This window comes from Archocentrus centrarchus, chromosome 10, assembly GCF_007364275.1.
Source record: "Archocentrus centrarchus isolate MPI-CPG fArcCen1 chromosome 10, fArcCen1, whole genome shotgun sequence".
Lineage (NCBI taxonomy): Eukaryota > Metazoa > Chordata > Actinopteri > Cichliformes > Cichlidae > Archocentrus > Archocentrus centrarchus.
In genome coordinates, this window is record NC_044355.1 from 6,725,873 (window position 1) to 6,747,197 (window position 21,325).

Consider the following 21,325-nt stretch of genomic DNA (forward strand, 5'->3'; position numbering starts at 1 on the left):
TTCTCCAAACACTTTCACGCCTATGTACTCAGGGTAAATCTTCTCTCATTTGTGAAAAGCATAGGGCACCAATGGTGGAGCTGTCAGTTCTGGTATTCTGTGGAAAAAAACGCCAATTGGGCTCCACGGTGTCATGCAGTGAGCCGGGGCCTACTAGAGGATGTCTGGTCCTCAGACCACCCTCATGAAGTCTGTTTCTGATTGTTTGGTCAGAGACATTCAAACCAGTGGCCTGGTAGTGCTCATCCTATTCCTTCCTGCACAAAGGAGCAGATAGCGGTTCTGCTGATGGGTTACAGACCTTCTACAGCCCTGTCCAGCTTTCCTAGAGTAACTGCCTGTGTCCTGGAATCTCCTCCATGCTCTGGACACTGTGCTGGGAGATACAGCAAACCTTCTGGCAATGGCACGTATGGATGCGCCATGCTGGAGGAGTTGGACGACCTGTGCAACCTCTGTAGGGTCCAGGTATAGCTTCATGCTATGAGTAGTGACACTGACCCTAGCCAAAAGCAAAATAAGTGAGAAACAGTCAGAAAAGATGAGAAAGGAAAAAATGTCAGTGGCCTCCACCTGCAAAACAACTCCTGTTTTGTGGTTTCTTATTCCGAATTCTTGATGTTTTAATTCAATGCTCAATGAAACTGACAAACACATGATTCACATAGATTTGCCCAATTAAATGTGCATAACATGAATGCGTATGTGCATACGTGAAGTGAGTGAAAGGGACAGTGAATGAGGGAGGGGAGAAGGGGGCAGCAGCTGCTTGTCTGGATGACCTCAGCGGCAGCTGTTGCCCCCCACCATTCCACCACCGCCCCCGCCCTCTGTATGCCAGCTTGCCTTTGAAGTTCGGGTCACGACCAATGCAGCTTTGAATGCATACCAATAATGATTACTGGAGAATAACAGGATAACTTCTACTTGCAGTATGCAAATTTACTGTACAGGCTAGGATTGAAAATGTATTGTTGCCACTACACGTGAAATGCAAACCTGTCATTTCAATAATAAAAAAAAAAATTGATACTAAAATCTATGCTCTATCTACGAGAAGAAAAAACCCATAAAACCTGGTCACTGTTACAATTCATTAGCAGATAAAACATTACGCCATTAAATATTCTGCAAGTATTACTTTATTTAAGATTCCAAGTTTGGCAGAAAACCTTGCTACTGCTAGCTTTGGTGCAGGCTTTAATTTCAAATTTAAGATACTTTTTATCTTTTTAAAAATATATTTATATCTGCCTCAGAGCACTTTACTCAACCTAGTCTTTGAAGTGCCGATGCAGCACAGAGAGCGCAGCTTTAGTCAGATTCTCTGGAACGCTATGCAGCCTTAATCACCCTGTTGGCATCCACTCTACTGACTGAAACCTGACACACACACACACACACACACACACACACACACACACACACACACACACACACACACACACACACACACACACACACACACACACACACACACAGAGTGGCATCTGCAGAAACACATGGAATGAAGTACACACACACAGGCGGGTGTGGAGATTCACCGGCACACGGACCTAGACACACAAGTAGGCAAACACAGAGGCTTGTATGTGTAATTCTACGCTGACACACTGTCCTTCCAACAGGTATTTTGTTTACATGGATAAGAGTTGAGGGAAGTGTCTACATGAGTCCAAATACAAAAAAACCCCACACAGACTTGTATTTGAGCAGCAAGGTTGTCACAGTGTCACAGACTACTGCCTCCACGTAACAACTCGCCCACCCAGACATTAACAACAATGCAGCCTCCTGGGCACAGAGTTAAAGACTTGCATAGGGAAAAAGGAATGTGGAACAACAATGTCTCATTTATGTTGAGACATTGTTGTTTCATCTATGTGTGTGTGTCTCATTTATGTTGAGACACACACAGATGAAATGTTCCTAGGACTGCAGACTGTTTGCATTGGCTGCACTGGTGCAATTAACTTTTTACATTAACGTGAAGCACAAGATAATTTATTTTGTGTTCAATTAGTTCTACTGATCAAACATTTCAATACAAGTTTATTTCAAAAATGTGTGGGAACACATAACTTGAGGCAAGTTTAAGTGTTGATGCAATTTATCCAAAGGTTCACATTGACGTCTCATGTACGAAACACTTACCTATCACAATAAGTGTGTAGTTGATGTTTACACTGCCAAACCCATTGGTGGCCTTACAGATGTAAGTTCCTGCATCATCCATCTCCACTTCTTTAACACGCAGAGCGTGCTGTGACACCCTGAACCGTGTCCAGCCACTGTGGATGTTGCGGCCATCTTTGGTCCACATGATGAGGGGAGGGGGGTCACCCTCCACGGGGCAGGGCAGCTTCACTGTACGACCCAGACGGGCGCTCTGCCGATGGGTCACCCTCTCGGACACCCTGGGGGGACCTTAAGGATAGAAGAAAAATAAAAAAAACCCAACCTGGTTACATTTGTAAGAAATGGGAATAATCAGTTAGTCTACATAGAATACTGTGCACCCTGTTTGATTGACAAGTGAGCTCCAGGAAAGTGATCTATGAGATAACGGGTCATTCTGATGCCTCCATGACAAAGACCAAATACCTTCCAGTCAGGATTTGAACAGATTTTTGTTTGACAAAGTTTGATAAGTTAGATTAACATTTTAAGTAACTAACATTTTAATTAAGTTTGAGTAAGACTGCTATTCCTGACAATTAATTAGCATACAAGTATTTATTTACTGCTTTGCAAATTCATAACTTTAACTGAAAGAGCAAAAGCATCGACTGGAAGCAAACATGAAGCTGAGCAGTAACTTTAATATCATTTGAGATGCCACACTGACATGAAACCAGGCGTGACCTTGACCGCTCAGTAGCCGGTCTACTGTGAAACAGCACACTAGAAAAACAAAAGGGATAAAAGTAGCCTGATTGAATTGGAAAGGTGGGTGGAAATGATGGAGAGAAATGGAGGGGACAGAACAAAGGGGAGGGGGGGAGGAGAAACAGAGGAAGGAAAAAGGGAAGGTAAGAGGAGAAGCTAGGAGGAAATGAATAAGGGAATAAGGGAGTATGGAATTTAAGGGAGTAAGTCTGAGAAGAGAAAGGGAATGAAATACGACTGAATAGGAGCGGCACACAAAGAAAGACAAACAGAAACATAGAGGGATGGGAGCAGGAGTGGCGTGGGAGTTAACTAGGTTCTCTGCATCTCTGTTTGACCTTGCATTACTCCCTTTAGATTAAAACAATACTCTCTAAATATAGCTATAAAAACACATAATAGGCCACCATGTAGCAAACAATGTCCCGAAAAAACAACAAAAGGCAATTGTAAGAAAATCCACCATAAAACAACCAACTTCAGGTCATGTCCTGCAGGTTAAACATTCAAAAGAAAGGACAAACGGTGGTTCATGATAACAGTGCGCCTGATAGAGGTTTAACAAACAGAATCAATGTGGTCTGATACATAGTAGAAACATATGTAAACATGGCTTTAATATAGTTCAAACATTTGGGGTGTGTTTAATTCATTATCCCTTTTAATACTGCTTAAAAATGCCTTTGTCAAAAAAATGGCTGGTTGACCTCTTCTGTGGTGTTTTTGGTTGGCTTCTGACTGTACTGAAGATTTCTGTTAATTATTCACAAGGGAGAAAAGCAGTGATCCGGTGTACAGGGGAGGAATAAGACTTCAGAGTTCAGAAGAAAAGGCAAGGAAGTGTAGATTGTGTTAAGTGTAATCAAAAAAGGTTACTGGGGTAATGGTAGTAGCACCAATCCACACAGAACAATGAAAGATTTACTAGCTTTATCACAGCTTGCATTCCAGTTTTTCACTTTTTGTGTGGCTGGCATGAGAAACAAGAGCAACAAGAACCACCATGGATTACCATAAAAGTATGGGGGGGTCATCCTATATTTTATATAACTGTCCAGCAGTGCAACATTGGCCTGCATGACAAGCAGAAATCAAACGGCTGTATTTTTAGGCTGAGTGGCATTACACAATCTATATCTCTATTTTCTATTAAGTGTGCCAAGTGAAAACCATGAGATGTCACAAGTACTTTCATTAAAACAGACTCATAGAAATAAACCACAAAAACATAGTTTCCTCACCCTGTTTCAAAATATAATCTATTCCTCTATGTTGCTGAAGTGTTTCCAGCTTTCAGTGGAAAGTAGTTAAGGCATGCTTAAATGCTAATAAACATGTCCACAACATCCAGGCGGTCAACATCTGTTTGCGTCTCTCTTTCTCACTGCCTTATCTATACTGCATTTTAAAACAGAAGCATTCCCAATGAAGGTGTTCTTATTTAAATATTTTTCTGTATCCGTGAGATGAGGATGAAAAGTGACTGAATTGAGACGACACTGTTAACCAGCAGTCACTTATAGGCCATTTCCAAGTTGCTACTCTGCACTGCTAAGATCACAGTTTTATAACCACTGTATCATCTCACGCAAAAGTTAGCACAACTGTTGGGCTGTGACTTAAGCTTTATTTTCAAATGAAATATATGCTCAGAGAGAGAACGTTATGAGCAGCTTTTTTGTGTCTCTGTCAGCTGCCAGGCTGCCAGGGATGAATGTGCTGCTGCAACTTGCAGAGAGGTGTGCCTCTGGTACAAAAGCAACACCTCATGCTCGTGGGGTGGTGCTGGTGACTCCCTTAGTAGCTAATGTTTGTCAAAAATGTTTGTCTTTTTTGGGGAAAATGTCACTAAACGGGATTAAAAATGTTGCTAAATCTAGTTTGCAGCACTGAGGAAGCTGCATGTGTGAGCAGGGCCTGGGGCGGGGCTTTGTGTGTAAAGAGTGAGAGGAGAATATGTGTTATGTAATGTAACACCAGATTTGTTTAAAATTATATATAAACATGCCTTAAAAAGTTGATATACCGAAGCTGTAACTAGGTTCCTTCCTTCGCCGTGCAGCTGCAGAAGTAGGAGATGAAAAAGATGAAGCACAAGACATAAAGCTGAAGAATTGAGAAGAGATTTATAAAAATGGGGGAACAGTCACAGTAGTTTCTAGATTGTGCTAACAAGGGGGTATTGTTATTTAAAGAGGGAAGCAGGATGTGGACACAGTGATGGATGGATGGAAGTGAAGTGTGTGAAAAGACATTAGTCATACAGGTATTGAGAGGAGCCTCTCCTCCAAACTCCTCATTCCTTGACAGGGGAATGTGTTCGTTCATCTGTATGGCTTTCTCATCAGGGGCCCTGAGCTAACTCTTTCTCCTATACATCTATTCTTTTTCTTTTCTGGTAACGTGGTTATATATCCCTGGATATTTTGGTCTGTTTTTGTTATTTTCTTCTGATATATATCTCTCTGAACACACATAAAATCCATTCGTTCTTTTCTTGGTGTATTTGAAATACTTTCCCTTCTTTCTTTCTTTCTCTTGCACACTTTCACCTCTTTAAACATAACCATATTCCTAATTTTGCTTTGTATTTATTTCTTTTTCTTCCCCCACGAAATTTTATTCCCCCTAGCTCTGAACTACTCCCCTACCACTCTTTTTTCTTGGCCTTAACCCCTCTTCCTCTTACTAGCACCTCCTGTCGCCTCATTTTCCCTGACTTCGCTCTTTTCCTTTCTGCCACTTCACTTTACTCACTCTTTTCCTCTTTCAGCACACTCATTCACACTGTCCTCTTCGTTCACCGCACTCTTTTCTCTTTCTCCTTCTGCGCGCACACACACACATGCACACTTCCTAAATTTCTTCCCCAGGGGATCACAGGAACAGGACCTCTAGCCAAACCTCTCAACTTTCGACAGTTAACCTCTCCTACATCTTCCTCCTCTACCTCTAAATTTCCTTCCCACTCTCTCTCCCCCAGTGATGGGAACACATGAGCAGCAGCTTCTTCTCCTCCTCCTCCTCTCCTGCTCCCAGGTCCATGACCAAAGAAAAGTCTTTTTAAATCTGTCTCTTGGGGGTGAAACTGAAACGAGTAAAAAAAATCTAATCTATTCTTCTTTCACAAGACGCAGGTCGGACTGCTTATGCATTTCTGCATGTGCAGCTTCCACTGAGTAAATGGTGAATGTGCGGCTGAAAGTAGGTTTATGTAAGAAAATGTTAATTATGATGTGCAATGCTACTAACTGGTAACTGGGGTTAGGAGTCAATAACCCTCCAGTCCAGGTCCGGTCAGTGAACTAATACTGGAGGTCTTGGTTAGAGTTGTGCTGATGTACAAAAAAACACAATATTATTTCACACTGAAAAGAAACATCTGCTTAATTGAGCCATGCCTCATAAAAAAAGAGATCCTGGAAGGCTTCGACAATAAACATTTGCTTTGCATAAAAGAATTTTAATGGATGAATGGATGGTAGATATTTACCGCTCCACAGATAGACAAACTGTCTATGAATGCAAAATATAGTAATGAGACATCTGTGATGTGCACAAAGAAGTCATCACAGTTTTAATGAGATAAAAAAGCAGCTATTCTCCAATAAAAAAAACATGACTACACACCTGATGTTTAAAACATGCAGTGCTACACGTAATGCAAAAGATTACTGCATACTGACACCATCGTAATGAATAAATACTGAACAAGAAGCATCATAATTTGGGAATGCACTACTGCCTCTGGGTCTAAAAAAATTAATAACTTTATCAAGATATTTTATAGGATTAGTTCAGGGTGGCTGTCTGCCAGCTGAAGCTTAGTATAGCTGAGTGATGCAGTTGGACAATAAGCCTAAATACTGCGGTAAACCTACAACAAACTGAGACCTTAACCCACTAGAAAGCAAGGTGCTCAACAGAGGCCGGAACAGAGAACCCGAATAATAGCAGAGTTCACCGCAAATGGCAGCTACGCTAAAAAACAGAAGATTAAAAAAAAAAAAAATACAGCATGAGAAGCACAGATGGTGGCTGCTGTGGACGCTTTCATTGTTTTTAACACCTAATTTAACTTCAGCTCTTTGTATGCCATAACTTTGTTCTTCTCAGCAGCTGGCTAATGGGCCAACAACAGCATAAGCTAGAGTAGCACACAGACAGGTAGTTTGTGACACTGTCCCCCGGTGACAGTAAAAATGTAGATGGTAGTCTGCAAAGCTGTCCGTACGCTGTGTGTAGGACCACATGCCAGAGCCCTAGTTTTGATCCAATCACTGCAGAAAATCAGGCCGTTCATAAATGTTTTCTTGACACTGTATATAGTCAAATTACAGTAATCATGAATTTCTGTGTGCCTAAGCATCACTGTCTTATCATTTTTTTTGGGTTAGCATCTTTGAGAAAATTGCAGGGCTTTGTGCATCTGAGCTTATGGTGCTCTCTTGCCCACAACTGACTTCCCGCAACAATTTAAAGCTCCTTGAAGACAGTTTACTTGCGCCCACATATACATAAACACACACACATGCACACACACCCCTCCCTCTGCCCTATGCTTATGCAGCAGGGAGTTTGTAGACAGGTTGAATGTGCACATTGGGTATTCTGCAGCCTAACTGCTGGAAAATACAGCCCACGCCAGCCACGCTATTCCTGCAGGGACAGAAGCCTCCTGCTCAGAGCTGCACGACCTCTGCGTGGACTGAAGGAGAAAGTCTGAAGGCCAAATAAAGAAGAAATTAGTTCATACTGTACATTCTGTTCTTTCAGCAGTTACTCCCAAAACAACTGCAAATGCGAAGCTCAAGTTCCAAGCTGGATGATGAATTAGGCTGTATTTGGAGCAAACACAGACTTTCATGCACATTAGCCTCATCACTTTTAGCTCTTACTTCTCCAGATAAAAATCAGAAAATTTATCCTGGATTTATTTTATGTAAGTTTACACTATCAACAGAATTCCTGGGGCGATTTAGCTGTTTAGACAGACTGTGGCAGTATAATCACCAGTTCTTTAATAAATCCTAAACTATCCTCACCAAAGGATGACCTTGTAGTCATACAATATGGGGAATGTTAGTTACTGTACAAATAAATACTTATTGAATAGAAACTGAATAATTTACAAGTGTTTTAGCAGCAGCCTGGTCATGAACAACTCTTTGTTTCACCGACCAGAGCCAATTATCCGAAACTAATCGAAGTACTGTGGCGCTATAACATTTCATCAAGACAGGATTTTGACTTATTTGAGTTTAGTCATAATCCCATAGATGGTAGCTAGGCACCACTGACTATCAAGCCCTGCAATTTTATAATACCGTATCTGACAGTATTCTAATATAATACACCAAATCACAGTCTGTCTGCCTGTCCAAACCGGGCACACAGGTAAATCTTAGGCCCCTGAAGGTTCTCATCTATATCACATATTATGACACTATCATATTGCCAAGCAACCGCCTACCAAAGAGCTAAAATTTGTAGTGTTCATGCACCTGAAACCAGTGATGGCATAGTTACCTTGAAAAAGTAATCTGATTACTGATTACTCATTTAAAAGGTACCTTAGTTACTTTACTGATTACTTAATTTTAGAAGTAACTAAGTTAGATTAGAAGTTACTTCATTAGTTACATTCAACAGCTGCCAGTGTTGTGCCAAAAAGTGATTTCTAGTATTTGCCAAAAAATGACTGCCTGTATTTAAACGGCTGTAAATGACTTGTTGACCTATGATCCGTGAAACATGTCAAACATATCTCTCATGAACGATATCAGTCATTTTGAGAAACAGCATTTCTATCACAAGGTAGAAGCTGCAATCAGTTTTTAGCAAAGTGACTTTTATATATTTGTTTTTTTTATCAAGGTAAAAACTGTCATTGACATTAAAAATGTCTTTTTAAACAGAAATCTGGCTCAGAAGGCTGCAGAAATCACAACAAATGTAACATCACAGTTCTATGAAGATATTTTAAGTGGCCATAAAGCTCTGGATTAGTAGGTAATTTCTTCATTTTATGTATAAGCCCTTCATAAATCATGCACTATATTTACCCATATAAGCAAAAACATTACACATAAAAGCACCTAGAAACATCCGAATCACTTTATGGCAGACGATCACTTTGTGGCACAACACCGGCAGCACCTCCCACCGCCTCAACATAAAATGACAACCACGAATCGAGGGTGAGTCAACCGTGATTAAGGGCAGCATTTTCTCTACTACATACTGTCCAACTTCTTCAAGTTTCCCCCACTTACTGGTTTTGCCCCGAAGTCCAGCTTTTGTTGTTTGGGTGCTGGGGGGCCTCCTGCATTAGTTGCAGCTCTGCTTCGCGCCACCTGGTGGGACTCGCTCTGTAAGTGTGACTGTGCCGTGCTGCGACTCCAAATGTTTCTTCAAATTTGACGTAGTGTTTTTGAAGCTAGTTAGCACTTTGTCACCAGCACAGCGTGCACAACTAACCTTGATGTTGTCATCTTTAGTTGACACAAACTCACAATAGTTTCCAGCTAGAAAACGCGCATCTCTCTCCTCCCTCCATTCTTTCCATATGTGTGGCTGTGTGCTGTTATTGTCCTCATGCTGAAAACGGGACTTAATTGTTGCATCGGACAGACGTCACTCCCCGAGATGCAAGAAGAAAGCAAAAATATATCTTTTTACTAAGAAAATGGAAAAAAATGGTAACGCACAGTGACTTTGATAAGTAACTTTAATCTTATTACTGGACTGCAAAATGCGTAATGCATTAGATTACTCGTTACCGAAAAAGGTAGTCAGATTAGAGTACTACTACTACTACTACTACTGACATCACTGCCTGTAACACCTTAGTAAAGCATCATATGATTTTAATTTCATGATGTATTATGCATGATTTATATTGTGACTTCCTAACAACAGATTACATTTACATTTACATGGTAGAGCAGGATATGAGCACTGCAAAACAGTGTTAATTTTGACAGCAAATTTTGATTTAGTTTTAGTCATAGTCTTTTGACGAAAATGTAATTTAGTTTTAGTCATAATTTAGACTAAATCTACAGTCGATTTAGTCGACTAAAATATAAAGGGTGTAAAATGTAAATGCTTTTTCTTCAGTTCTTTTGAGTTAGTCATTATACACACTTACACGAAATTAAACATTTATTAAAAGTTATGGAATATTATTAATAATATTAACATTAGCATTTCACCTGCTTCCCTCACACCTGATTATTAACACCACCTTACTGAGATAATACGAGGGTTTTACAGCAGGACACGCTCTGAAAGGTACAGGGCAGTGTTCAGGACTAAGATTAGGAAAGGCTAATCCACCGCGGTGTGGAGATTTTCTCTAAACACAAACGCTAAACTGGGAAAAACACTTTACCCTGCATGACATTAAAATGCTTACCTTTGCATGGAGATCTGGGTGACTGGTTTGCAGATGTCGTTTAAGCTTTGTCGTGTTTTTACCCGAGATAGTCGCCCCACATGGTTTACACATCGTTTTGTTTGTCACGGTATCAAAGGACAAATGTGTCCATACATCGGCTCTTCTCTTTCTCCCTGCTGACATTGGTTACATAACTTAGTTCTATCAGAAGTAACAACAATTCACAGGCTAGTTTGTCCTTCCCGGGTTTAGAGCAAATTTGTGCAACTGTGCATTTGATTGGATGTTTTCCTAACTTGTCCCGCCCTGTCACAAAATTAAATCAGTTCTGATTGGATGTTGTCCCCGCCAAGCATTTTTGTCTCGTTTTCATTTGTTGACGAAAATGTCAATGAATTTTGTCATTGCATCGTCTCTTTTTTCGTCATGAAAAAAAAGGGTCGTTGACGAAAACTATGACGAAAATATTTCATCAATGAAATTAACACTGCTGCAAAAGGCCCACAAAATGAGCTCATTTTTCCCCACTCAGAATTTATCTTTTTTTTTTCAGTAAACAAGATCTACCACCCTCTTTTTTTTCTTTTCTTGTTTTCCTCAGTGGGTATATGGGTATATCAGTTTGCCAACAGCATTATCACACCAAACAATACTGCAGCATGTCCTAGTAGAGGTTGACAGTTGTTTTTTTATGTTCTTTTCCAGTCCAGTCTAGTCTAGTACACCCTTCTCCTGAGTCATCCAGTTCAGATTATTTTATAGCGTATGACTTGGCTCAGCCTAAATAGGTTATTTGGTATAACAATCTTATAACAATCAATCCTCTCTGGCAGATTTAAACTGATTTGCATAAACGAACACAGTTCAGTTTGGTGTAACCAGTCATACCCCACAGGAGGTCCAGTCAGTTCACCTGGTTTGGTCTCATATTCATTAACCTACAGGCACACTAAAAGTGGACATTTATTAGCAAAATGAATGCAAATTGCTTCAGTTGCTACACTCGAGTACAAACAGATTGTTTTGCTGGCTCTGGGCAGCAAATACTACGAATACACATTCACGTTTTCAGATACGACCCAGTGACAAATTAACTCACAGTTTTAATGTGTTTGGGTCTCTAGTCCACATTCTAAGAAATTATGTGATCATTGCCAACAAAGTGCTGTTTATTCAAACCACATTCACTAACGCATTTCATATAGGTGTCCATGAATACAATTTTCTTAGATGAATGATAATAAAATTCATACCATAACTGGCACGACAAAGATTTGTATAATACATCAGAAGTAGGGGAGGGGCATTAAAACAGAATTTTTTTACGTGCAGAATTTTTTTTGTTGTTGTGTTGTATATTTTGGCAGTGTGTGATAGCTGGGGCTGCCCTTTATGTGCTTGATTGAGAGTTCTGGTCTTTTATTGCCCTTAACGTTCCAATGGTCTTTGAGTCAGATTGGTTTGCAGAGTCCAACACAACGTTGTTGTTGGCAAGGAAGTGAGACTGGGGTGAGAGGGGAGAGCCGAGGAATGCTTTTCATGGAGAGCACTCAACAGCGGGACACAGCGCTAATGTACTGATCAAGGTAGAGGTGTGTGAGTGTGTGTGTATGCTGTAATACAGTGTGTGTGTGTGTACTTCAGTGAGAATTTGTCTGTCTTCAACTTAAATCACACCAATACCCACAAGTCTGCTATTTATGCAATGCCATCGATGAAATCCTGTAATCCCACGCTGTTATTGTTTTGCATCTGAATACTCTTTATGAGCCTTAATTTCATTATCACAACCATAGTCTCTAAATTGATTGTGACCAGTAGGACTGTACAGTCACATTAGCAGTTGCTCAGCTGTTTAGGCAGCTTATGTGACAGAACTAACCTGCAAAAACTGAATTCTCACTGTCTTTCCTTCTCTTTCACTGACATACACACACACAAACACAAATTGGGTTGAACTTTTGTTACTTGAAGCCCAGAAAGCAGAGTACTAGGTGCACAATCATTTGTGTATTTCAGGTGCTTGCATTAGACACTTTCTTCTTGTTCTGACCCATTCAATTCCACTCCATCAACAGGTCAGCTGCTGCTTGTTACTCCATCCTGACAGTTAACTCTGTGCCTAAGGCTCATCCAATACTGTGGGCAGCAAGACACACACACAATCACACACTTTACATAAACCAAAAGCTTACACTTGTCTCTCTCTCGCTCTCTCTCACGCACACACACAAAAGAAAAACACACAGCGGCCAGAAAAACTTTGAGGAATCTGCTGAGTGGTTTGTTCAGCAACTTGATCCCCTCCACAACTCACACCATTGGCTCTCAGAGTACACACACACACACACACACACACACACACACACACCCACACACACACACACACAAACAAAAGGTGTAAACTTTGTGTTATTCCCTTTTCATTTTAATATAATAATATATTTTGTGGCTTAATTATAACCTCTGACTTTTCTGAGAGATGTAATTTATTTTCTCCCACTTGTTCCTATTTTCTTTCTCTTTTTACAATCTGTGTCTTAACCGTTGTGTCCTTCTCTTTGTGCTCTTTCACTATAGCCCTTCTAATAGCTAGTTATTTTGTTCCGGCTTTCCTCTCTTCTCTCGCCTGCACCTGTCAGCCTTTCCCTGGAGGAAAACCCCTCCATAATCAAGAGTAAGAATCAAGGCTGTTATTTAGAAGAAACTTACCAAACAAGTTGCTCTATTACAAAAACAAGGGGAAAAAACTGGAGGTTAAAGATGTGTCCTAACCCTGATGAAGAAATGAAACCTCCCAGCTGTACATGAAAATCCCGCTCAAATATATGATGAAAACTGTTCACAGTTACCACATAATTATGGATTTCCTTCCAAAAACAAAGATCAATGTTCAAATTTCAGATAAATGATCTGAAACCACCGCTGCAAGGTGTGAAATCAGCCACCGACCTTTTCCTGTTGGCTTCACACTCTGTTAAGAGGAAAAAACTTGGCTGAAGAAAAAGATATGAATCATTCCAGTGATACACCACACCTAAATAAAAACAGTAGAGAGATGTGAAAGCTACTATTTTAGTTTACTGAGGTAAAAGAACAAATGTTGAATAGGAATATATTCTGTTTATTAAAAAAAATCTACTGTCGCTCTCTGCACAACTCATTGGTGCAGCTGCGTGTAATCTAAAGCTTCCAGCTTCTGAACCTTATGCATATTTCATTCATAATGACCATATGTTTTTATGTCATTAAGGGAAAAAATTATCTACATTTGTAGCTGCACAGCCTGGCGTGTTGGCATATAATTGCCTAACTTGAAGCAAAAAATGTAAAGTATACTAAAATACAATTTTTACAGGGAACTTACTGATCTATAAGTAAGTGCAGCAGGCTCCATATACTTCTATAAGTGTATTAGGCATTTCCCACATAAAGAAGAAGATACTTTCAGCTGCTCCTTTGTTTCCCAAGGTTGTTTCGCCACAGTGGATCGATCCACATGCTTAATTTGGCAACAAATGTGGTAACCAGGTCTGCATTCCTCACGAAATCATGCTTAATTGCATTTTTGAAAAGTCCCACTCATAACAAATGTTAAGGCAACCTCTGAAACTCTGATCTATTGAAATATAAACACTGTAGTAGTTTAACTCACAGAGAAAAGACAGAAGATACTTGAACATGGAAAAACTGGTAAGAGGCCTTTGCAAGAAACATGACCGTAAAGTTCAGCAAACCACCAAGAACCTGGGAGCACATTAAACCTTCAGCATTCTTTTAAAGCTTATAAAGAGCTTTATGAAAACCACATCATGCATAGTATGCACTTGTGAAAGTGGGTGTGCAGGAATACTGTGGGCTCTCTATATAAATGCAGACTCAGGGAAGTGAAGAAAGCACAGTAAATTAGAAAAAAGAAAAGCACTGCGCAAAAGGCAGAAGACAAGACGTGCACTTAGGCAGAGAGCTAAGAGATGAAGCCATGGAGGGATAAGCAGAAAACAAATAAACCACATAAACAGCTACCTGCTAACATCTGAGGATTTACAACTAAGCTGCAGACTGGACATGCAACTGACATTTTAATGACTACCTAGGGTAAAACTGTGAGAGAATACACTTTATTTTCTTCACATCCTGTGAGACAAAGATTGACATCCTCAACAACGTGCAGTCATGACTTGCTGGAAACTGATCATGCAGTTGCTCACGAAAACACAAAACTATGTCCTCTCTGTTACGTCTGTCTTTAAATTGCTGGAGACGAAAAGAAGACTAGACTTTACACAGGAAGCATATTAAGACGCCACGTCTATCTCCTGTGATGACAGTGTCTCCAAAATATTCATGTAACCTGATATGCTTTGTTTGTAATAACAGACCAAGTTATTGATACAGTTTGTGCGTCTCATGTCTAAACACTAAACAATATATGGTGAGATAAAAAAATGTTTGCCTACTGGTGAAAGAAGAAAGAAAGTAGGCCTTAAAGTAGGTTAAAAGCCACACACTATTCTAGTTTAGTGTGTGTGAGTTTTTTTTTTCTTTTTTTTGTGCATGTGTGCATCATTTCTGGCTGATCAGTGTATGGTTGTTACATATTAGTACAAAGTAAGACACAGACAAAGGTCACACAGTGATGCTCGCTCAGCTCATCCTGAATCAAAACAGACAAACAAGCAAAAAAATCAATATACAGGTTATAGGTTAAAACAAAAACAAAAAAAGGGTAAAAGATTAATATTTGTCTCTCACACATGAAATGCTGAAAATCAGAAATATTAAGAACTTCACCATCTTACTCCAACCTTGACCGCATAAAAACACTCATAAGGCTGCAAAGTCTCTGCCCCAAAAGAACAGGAGTGGCAGGTGGTCTGGTTGTATGTGAGGAATCCAAGGCTGGGGTCAATGTACTTATTTAGTCACTGTCAGGTTACAGCGACTGTGAACATAACTTTGCAAAGACCCACGAAACCCGGCAGTGACAAAAGGAAAACTGTTTATATATACAGAGTCAAACAAGCACTCTACGGTCTACAAAATAACCAGTGTATATGCATACATCTGTATGGTGCACCTTTTGTTTTGTGCCTTACAGATAAGGCAAGGCATAATTGACGTAAGATAAGAAATAGTTATCACTCTTGATTATGTGCGCATTTGTGCGTGTGTGTGAGAAGCAAAGCGGTGTCCTCGACCTGGCATTTATCAGCATTCTGGAGGCAGACACTGTTACTCATTAACAGCGAGTGATAACACATGCACAAACACACACGCACACAAAGTACCACCACCTGCTTTGACCACCTGATTTTGGTGGTTAGAAAACTGTCTATTTGCTCTAACGGAGCCATCCATATTGACATAACTCCTATAAAAAGAGGAGGCAAGGAATAAGGGAGGGAGAAAGGCAGAAATAGTAATGTAAGTGGATTGGTTCTTATATAGCACTTCTCTACTCTACACGAGCACTCAGATACACCTTATATATTGCCTCATTCACACAAGCACTTTTTTTCTATACCTGTGCTTTCTATCTAGCATTCACACTCTGATGAACACATCGAAAAGCAACTTGGGGCTCAGTATCCTGCCCAAGGATACTTTGGCACACAAACTGGAGCACCGAGGGATCGAACCATCAACCTTCCAATTAGTAGATGACCTTCTCTACCTTCTGAGCTCCAGCCACCCTCAAAACAAAAACGACTAGGAGGCTCCCCACCTCGTGGAAGGCTGAATATTTAGACAATTCAATAATTTTTCATAAAACATAAAACTGAACAGAATTTGGGTATTTAATCATTTTCATTACACAGCATCGTTGGCCATTGTCAAGAATGTAAGAAGGTAAAACTCTACCAGGCCAAGAAAAGCCAAAAATATAAGAGCAAGGAATTCTGCCACCTTTTTCTGGGCTCAAGTTCATTTAAAGGTGAACTGGAACACTGTGCAGAGGCCATGCCCATGAAATAGGTAACTTACACATCTGTGAAGGCAACATTAATGCTGAATGTTGGAGCAACGTTTGCTGCCATCCAGGAAGGGAAAGTGTTGCTTTTTTTAGCAAGACAATGTCAAATCAGAGTCTGCACGTCTGCAGCATCATTGGCTCCATACTAGAGCGGTGAACTGACCTGTCTGCAGTCCAGACCTGTCAGCCACTAAACATCTGTCAGTTGTTTGTGTTAAAAGAAGTTGTGATGGGATGGAGGGGTAAGCACGTCCGTCCCAAATCCTGATTTTGACTCTTTTGACCTGCAGCTCATCAATCAGTACTTACTTAGTTATCACTTAAACACAACTTTTAGTTCTACTTGGATCTGTTCTGTATTTAAGAATTACCTCAAGACTAACTTTTGCCCATTGCACTTTTAAGACATTACACTCTAATGCTGCATGTAATCTACTACTCCTCTTCTCTTCTCCCTGCTTCTTCATCCTGCATTTTCTCCTCCTCCTCTCCCTCACATCTTTCCACCTCCTCCACCTGTGTGTTTTCTGGTTCATTGGGTGGAGAGTTAAACATTCCAAGCATGCACATAACACACACACATGCATGCATATACACACAAATTCATGCCCCCCTCCCACATTCCACACCAATCCTCAGCCATGACTAACTCCATTTGTTCAGCTCTGGTCACTGTCTTAGTCTCCCGCTTGCATTTGAGAGAGGGGATAAGGTGCGTGTGTGACTGCATGTGCTTAACCCACAGCTCTTTTTGCTAATCTCTTCTTGTCAATTGACATCTAAATGTCCCCAAAGCCATAAAAGGAAAAAAAAATGGACAAATTAGGGGAATTTACCCAAATTAAAATAACCTGAATGAAACAAGGGTGGTGGTCTCAGTATTACCTTGATGTGTGTTTCACAGTTACATTTTTCCAGTTAACACTTGCGTATATACCTGGCTCCACAGCACTGAGGTTAACATTAGAAGATGCTTTTGGAAAACCAGGCCCAGCTCAACAAAAGGTTTCCTGCATGTCCTAAACCTACTCAGCTGGACATGTTAAATCTTGTTAAATCACTCTTTTTATAGGCAAATGTATGCATGTGTGCGTGTACCCAGACACATACAGTATTTGCCATGATACAAACGGTGAGCCAGCAACATACTGAACATGACAGCAGAAACTTTTTTTTTAAAATCAAGCAGACTCAGTTTAATTCCTGCAATAAATCAGTCATCATGTCACTTGTACCTGTAATTCTCCATCGCTCTCTGTCTGTCTGAGCTTTCCTTCATTTCTTGTTCTCCTATCATCATGTTTCATTTATGAGTGTATGATGATAATTATGGGAAGAACTGGAAAAACAGGTATGATAGTATAACTCAGTGACAGAGTAGCAGTTTTTTAGTAGTATTTCATTATAAGTAAATGGGCCTACATGTCCACAAAGGCCTGAAGTCTGGCCTAATCTGGGACATAAAGGTGAAAGCACCTGTTGAGCTGAGCCAGAGGTGTGCAGGGATTTTAAATATTCCATATGAAATGAAAGTAGTCATTATTTTAGGTTAATCTGACATTTTTATATTCTAACCATTGCAATCTGCAAGTTTTACCTACAGGTACATAATATTTTACACACATTGATGAGGATACCTGCCAAAAGTCAAATCGGCAGCCGAGTGTCCCCAAACATAGCGAGCTTTTTTTGTTTTTACTCAAATTTGTTTTATCAGGACAAACCCCTCTGAGATCTCAGTCTCGACAGGGTCCAAACATTTATATATGACAGTACAGAATATAGAAAACAACTAATGGCTGTATTCGGTAAGTGTCTGACGGTGTTTCTAGCATTTATGGTTGTGTGTGGTGCATTATATGTTAATTACCTTGTGGTCATGTTCCAGTGTTTTACACCCAGCCACGTTACAAACAAATAAAATGCCGGGACTTTTTTCCCTCCTGGGTCCCCACTCTTTCTTGTGGTCAGTTTTTTTCAGAGGCAAACATATTTATCCCGCAAGTCTTTCTACTTCTTTGTACATTCCCCCTCATGGCCATTCCGATAGTTTCGGCAATCTCCGTGCAGGAATTTACTGACATCTGTGAGTCCTTATATTGTTGTTCTGAGTATTATTCTTTATATTGAGGTGGTGATTTTCACTCTCTCTCTCACTGATAAATTCAAGAACTGCCATGAAAAGGAAGGAAAAGGAGGATTTGACGATACCGAACAGGCCAATCACAGTAGTTGGGGGCGGCATAAAACAGTATCTGGAGCTACACAAAAAGCCAGCACCAAAATGAGCTTTTTTCAAAACATGATCAATATGTTACTTAAAAGAAACAGCCAATCTTTTTCTTTTGCAGGCACAGGGTTATGTTCTCTCATTTAAAGCCATCTTCCCCAAATAAACAACTCAATGATCTGAAAGTCCTACTGTTCTTAACCACAAAAGCTGTTTATTCGGAGATCCACAGCTTCATTATGACAGCAAAACTGATTTTTTTAAAACTGAAAATGTTACTTTTTTCCACTGCTCCATTAGCTGACAGGTTAAACTGTTCCCAAGTTAAAATTTTCCACATATAATAGATGCTGTTAAATCTACAAACCCAAAGTGCCACTGCACTCTCATGCGAGCGCTTTCATTTCTCCACTTTCCACTACATCCCACTGCCTTCTCTAAAGCTCCAACAACACAACAGTTAAATCCCAGAAAGCAGCTCATAAGTACCTTTGTTAATTACCTATAGAAGAATAGGCCCGTTGTGATGTGGTGTGATAATGGTGCCAGCACAACAGAGGGATTACCTTTGGATAATAAGTACACTGAGCTGACCAGTGTGATGAAAGGCCATGTAGTGGGAAATAATTAACACAGCTAACTGTTCTGCAGGCCTTTCAGCTAGACGTCAGCACTATGTGGTTACTTGGGACAGATTTAAGTCCTGAGTTGATTCAGTATAACCAGTATCTCTTTTTGAACTCTGTGTAATTTTTTTTGCAGATCTGGTCAATGTTTTTCTTCTTACTTTTGGGGAAAAAAAAGCAAAGAAATATCAATCATGCAGTTTTCTGCTGCTTTTTAAACTTTTAACCATAATCAACAGAGGATGTGCTCATTACTTAGGCTGCAAATCCTAAAATGGATATACCACACCACGTAAGGTCCTGGGATGTGAACTTTTGGCTTTTGATAGTAGTATGTGAGCAAACACTTTGATTTACTCCTTTAAAGCCAAACTAGCTGCACATGTGCTCTAGATTTAAAGTCCTTACAATTGCACGGATAAACCCCTAAAATTAATCTCTGTTAATCAGAACTGTATTTTCTATGAAACTTATCCCTTCATGCCTAAACTGGCTCGGATGTAACTTTATCCCCACATGCCGCTCACATCCCCCTGCCGTATGGATTCTACAGCAACAGCTGGCACTGGGGATCCAGTACTTATGTCCCCTCCTGTGTAGTGGTTTTCAGCTTTTTGTCGTGTTGCAGTCATTTTTTAAATTTGGTCAGAAAAAAACAAAAACCAACCAACCAACCAACCAACCAACCAAACAAACAAACAAACAAACAAAAAAAACCACATGCAGAGGTTTTTAGAGTAATTTGCGATTCCTTCAGGAAGGAACAGCACTGTAGCATTTTCTGCTATGACAGACATGATTTACTTACATAATCCCTCCAAACATGTAATCTTTAGTTGTTACAGGTAGAAGCTACATACAAAGACTTCAATAAGTATTTCTTAAGCTGTCTACCTTAACATCCTGTGTAATTAGTTTCTACTTCCCGGAGTCAAAGGTCATCTGTATGTCTGACAAAATGGAGAGTGTGGCCAAATGCCCATTACGTGTCAATCACATTTGACACCAAGGGTGTAATGGTGATAATTTTGGTCAGGCTAGTGTCGAGTTTCTTTGGTTTTGTTTATTACAGTCAACAACACACACACACAAGCTCACAGCTACCCACAGTGATATGTATAACCTCAACTCATTCCACAATGACAGAAGAAAAAAGGGCCTTTGTCCCTAGTCCCAATGATCACTTTTCAATATGTCATCTGTAATGCCATCAGCTGGAGACTATGTGCGTGTGTGTGTGTGTGTGTGTGTGTGTGTTGTAGGTGGGGGTTAGAAGGGGTCTGAATGGATCTGATTTAAAGGGAGACAAGGGAGCGAGAAATCAGCATCAACAAAGAAAGTGGAAAAGGAATTAAAATGACAGAGAGCGAAAAAGAAAGTGAGAGTGAAAAAGAACACTACAGAGAACGATGTAAAATGCAGTAAAGTACATACGTATGTATAATACATTAATTATCTAAAGTAAACGCCACTGTTATATTACAAAGAATAACAAAAGGAGGGTGCCAGGGTGGCTAAGTGGTTGAGCGGGTGACCGCATTTGCTGCATGACGGTGCAGACGGCACAGGTTCGAGTCCTAGTCGCCATTTACTGCGTGTCTTCTCCCATCTCTCCTCCCACTTTACTGTCTCTCTCCACTGCAAAACACTATCAAATAAAGCCACAAAAGCCCCCCCCCCCCCAACTGCAACTATCAATTATTTTAGTAATTGAGTATTCTATTGATTACTCCATCGATTAGTCAAGTAATCTGATAAGAAATACTTTTGTCTTATTAACAGTTCATCTGCTTATTGTAACTGCAGATTTTTTGCTGAGTGGAACAAACAGCGGTGGATGGAGCAGCTACAAAGTTCTCTTTTCTTCATGTTGACACTTGTTGATCAGGTGGTTGATGAAGGACCTCCAGCTGGTTCCCAAAAAGGTTTTAATGGTGGTTACAGGAAAAAGCGCTGCTGCTTTGGTCGCTAGAAAAACATTTCCTTTAGTTCCACCTGAGCTCACCGTCTCGATGACGGCTCCACCTCTTTGTGCTGCCCGTGCATGTGCAGACACACTGCACGTAAAACAACTGCTGCGGTTGTGTTATCAGTGTTTTTGTTGAAATACTGGGTGCTGCATGCGCTTAATGTTGTAATGCTTTGTATTCACAAGCATCCTCCTAAATAGGTTTCTTTTGCAGCAAGCACAACACATACAC

The 21,325-nt window shown here is 40.2% G+C and overlaps 1 protein-coding gene across 1 annotated transcript in view; it reads right to left on the bottom strand.

The window, feature by feature from the left end:
- LOC115786398 (fibroblast growth factor receptor-like 1) overlaps nucleotides 1-21,325 on the bottom strand; it is a 71,990-nt gene that overhangs the window by 37,776 nt on the left and 12,889 nt on the right. Inside the window, 1 exon segment of the mRNA XM_075074400.1 lies at nucleotides 2,155-2,427. Within this exon segment, the coding sequence (XP_074930501.1) occupies nucleotides 2,155-2,427 (273 nt within the window).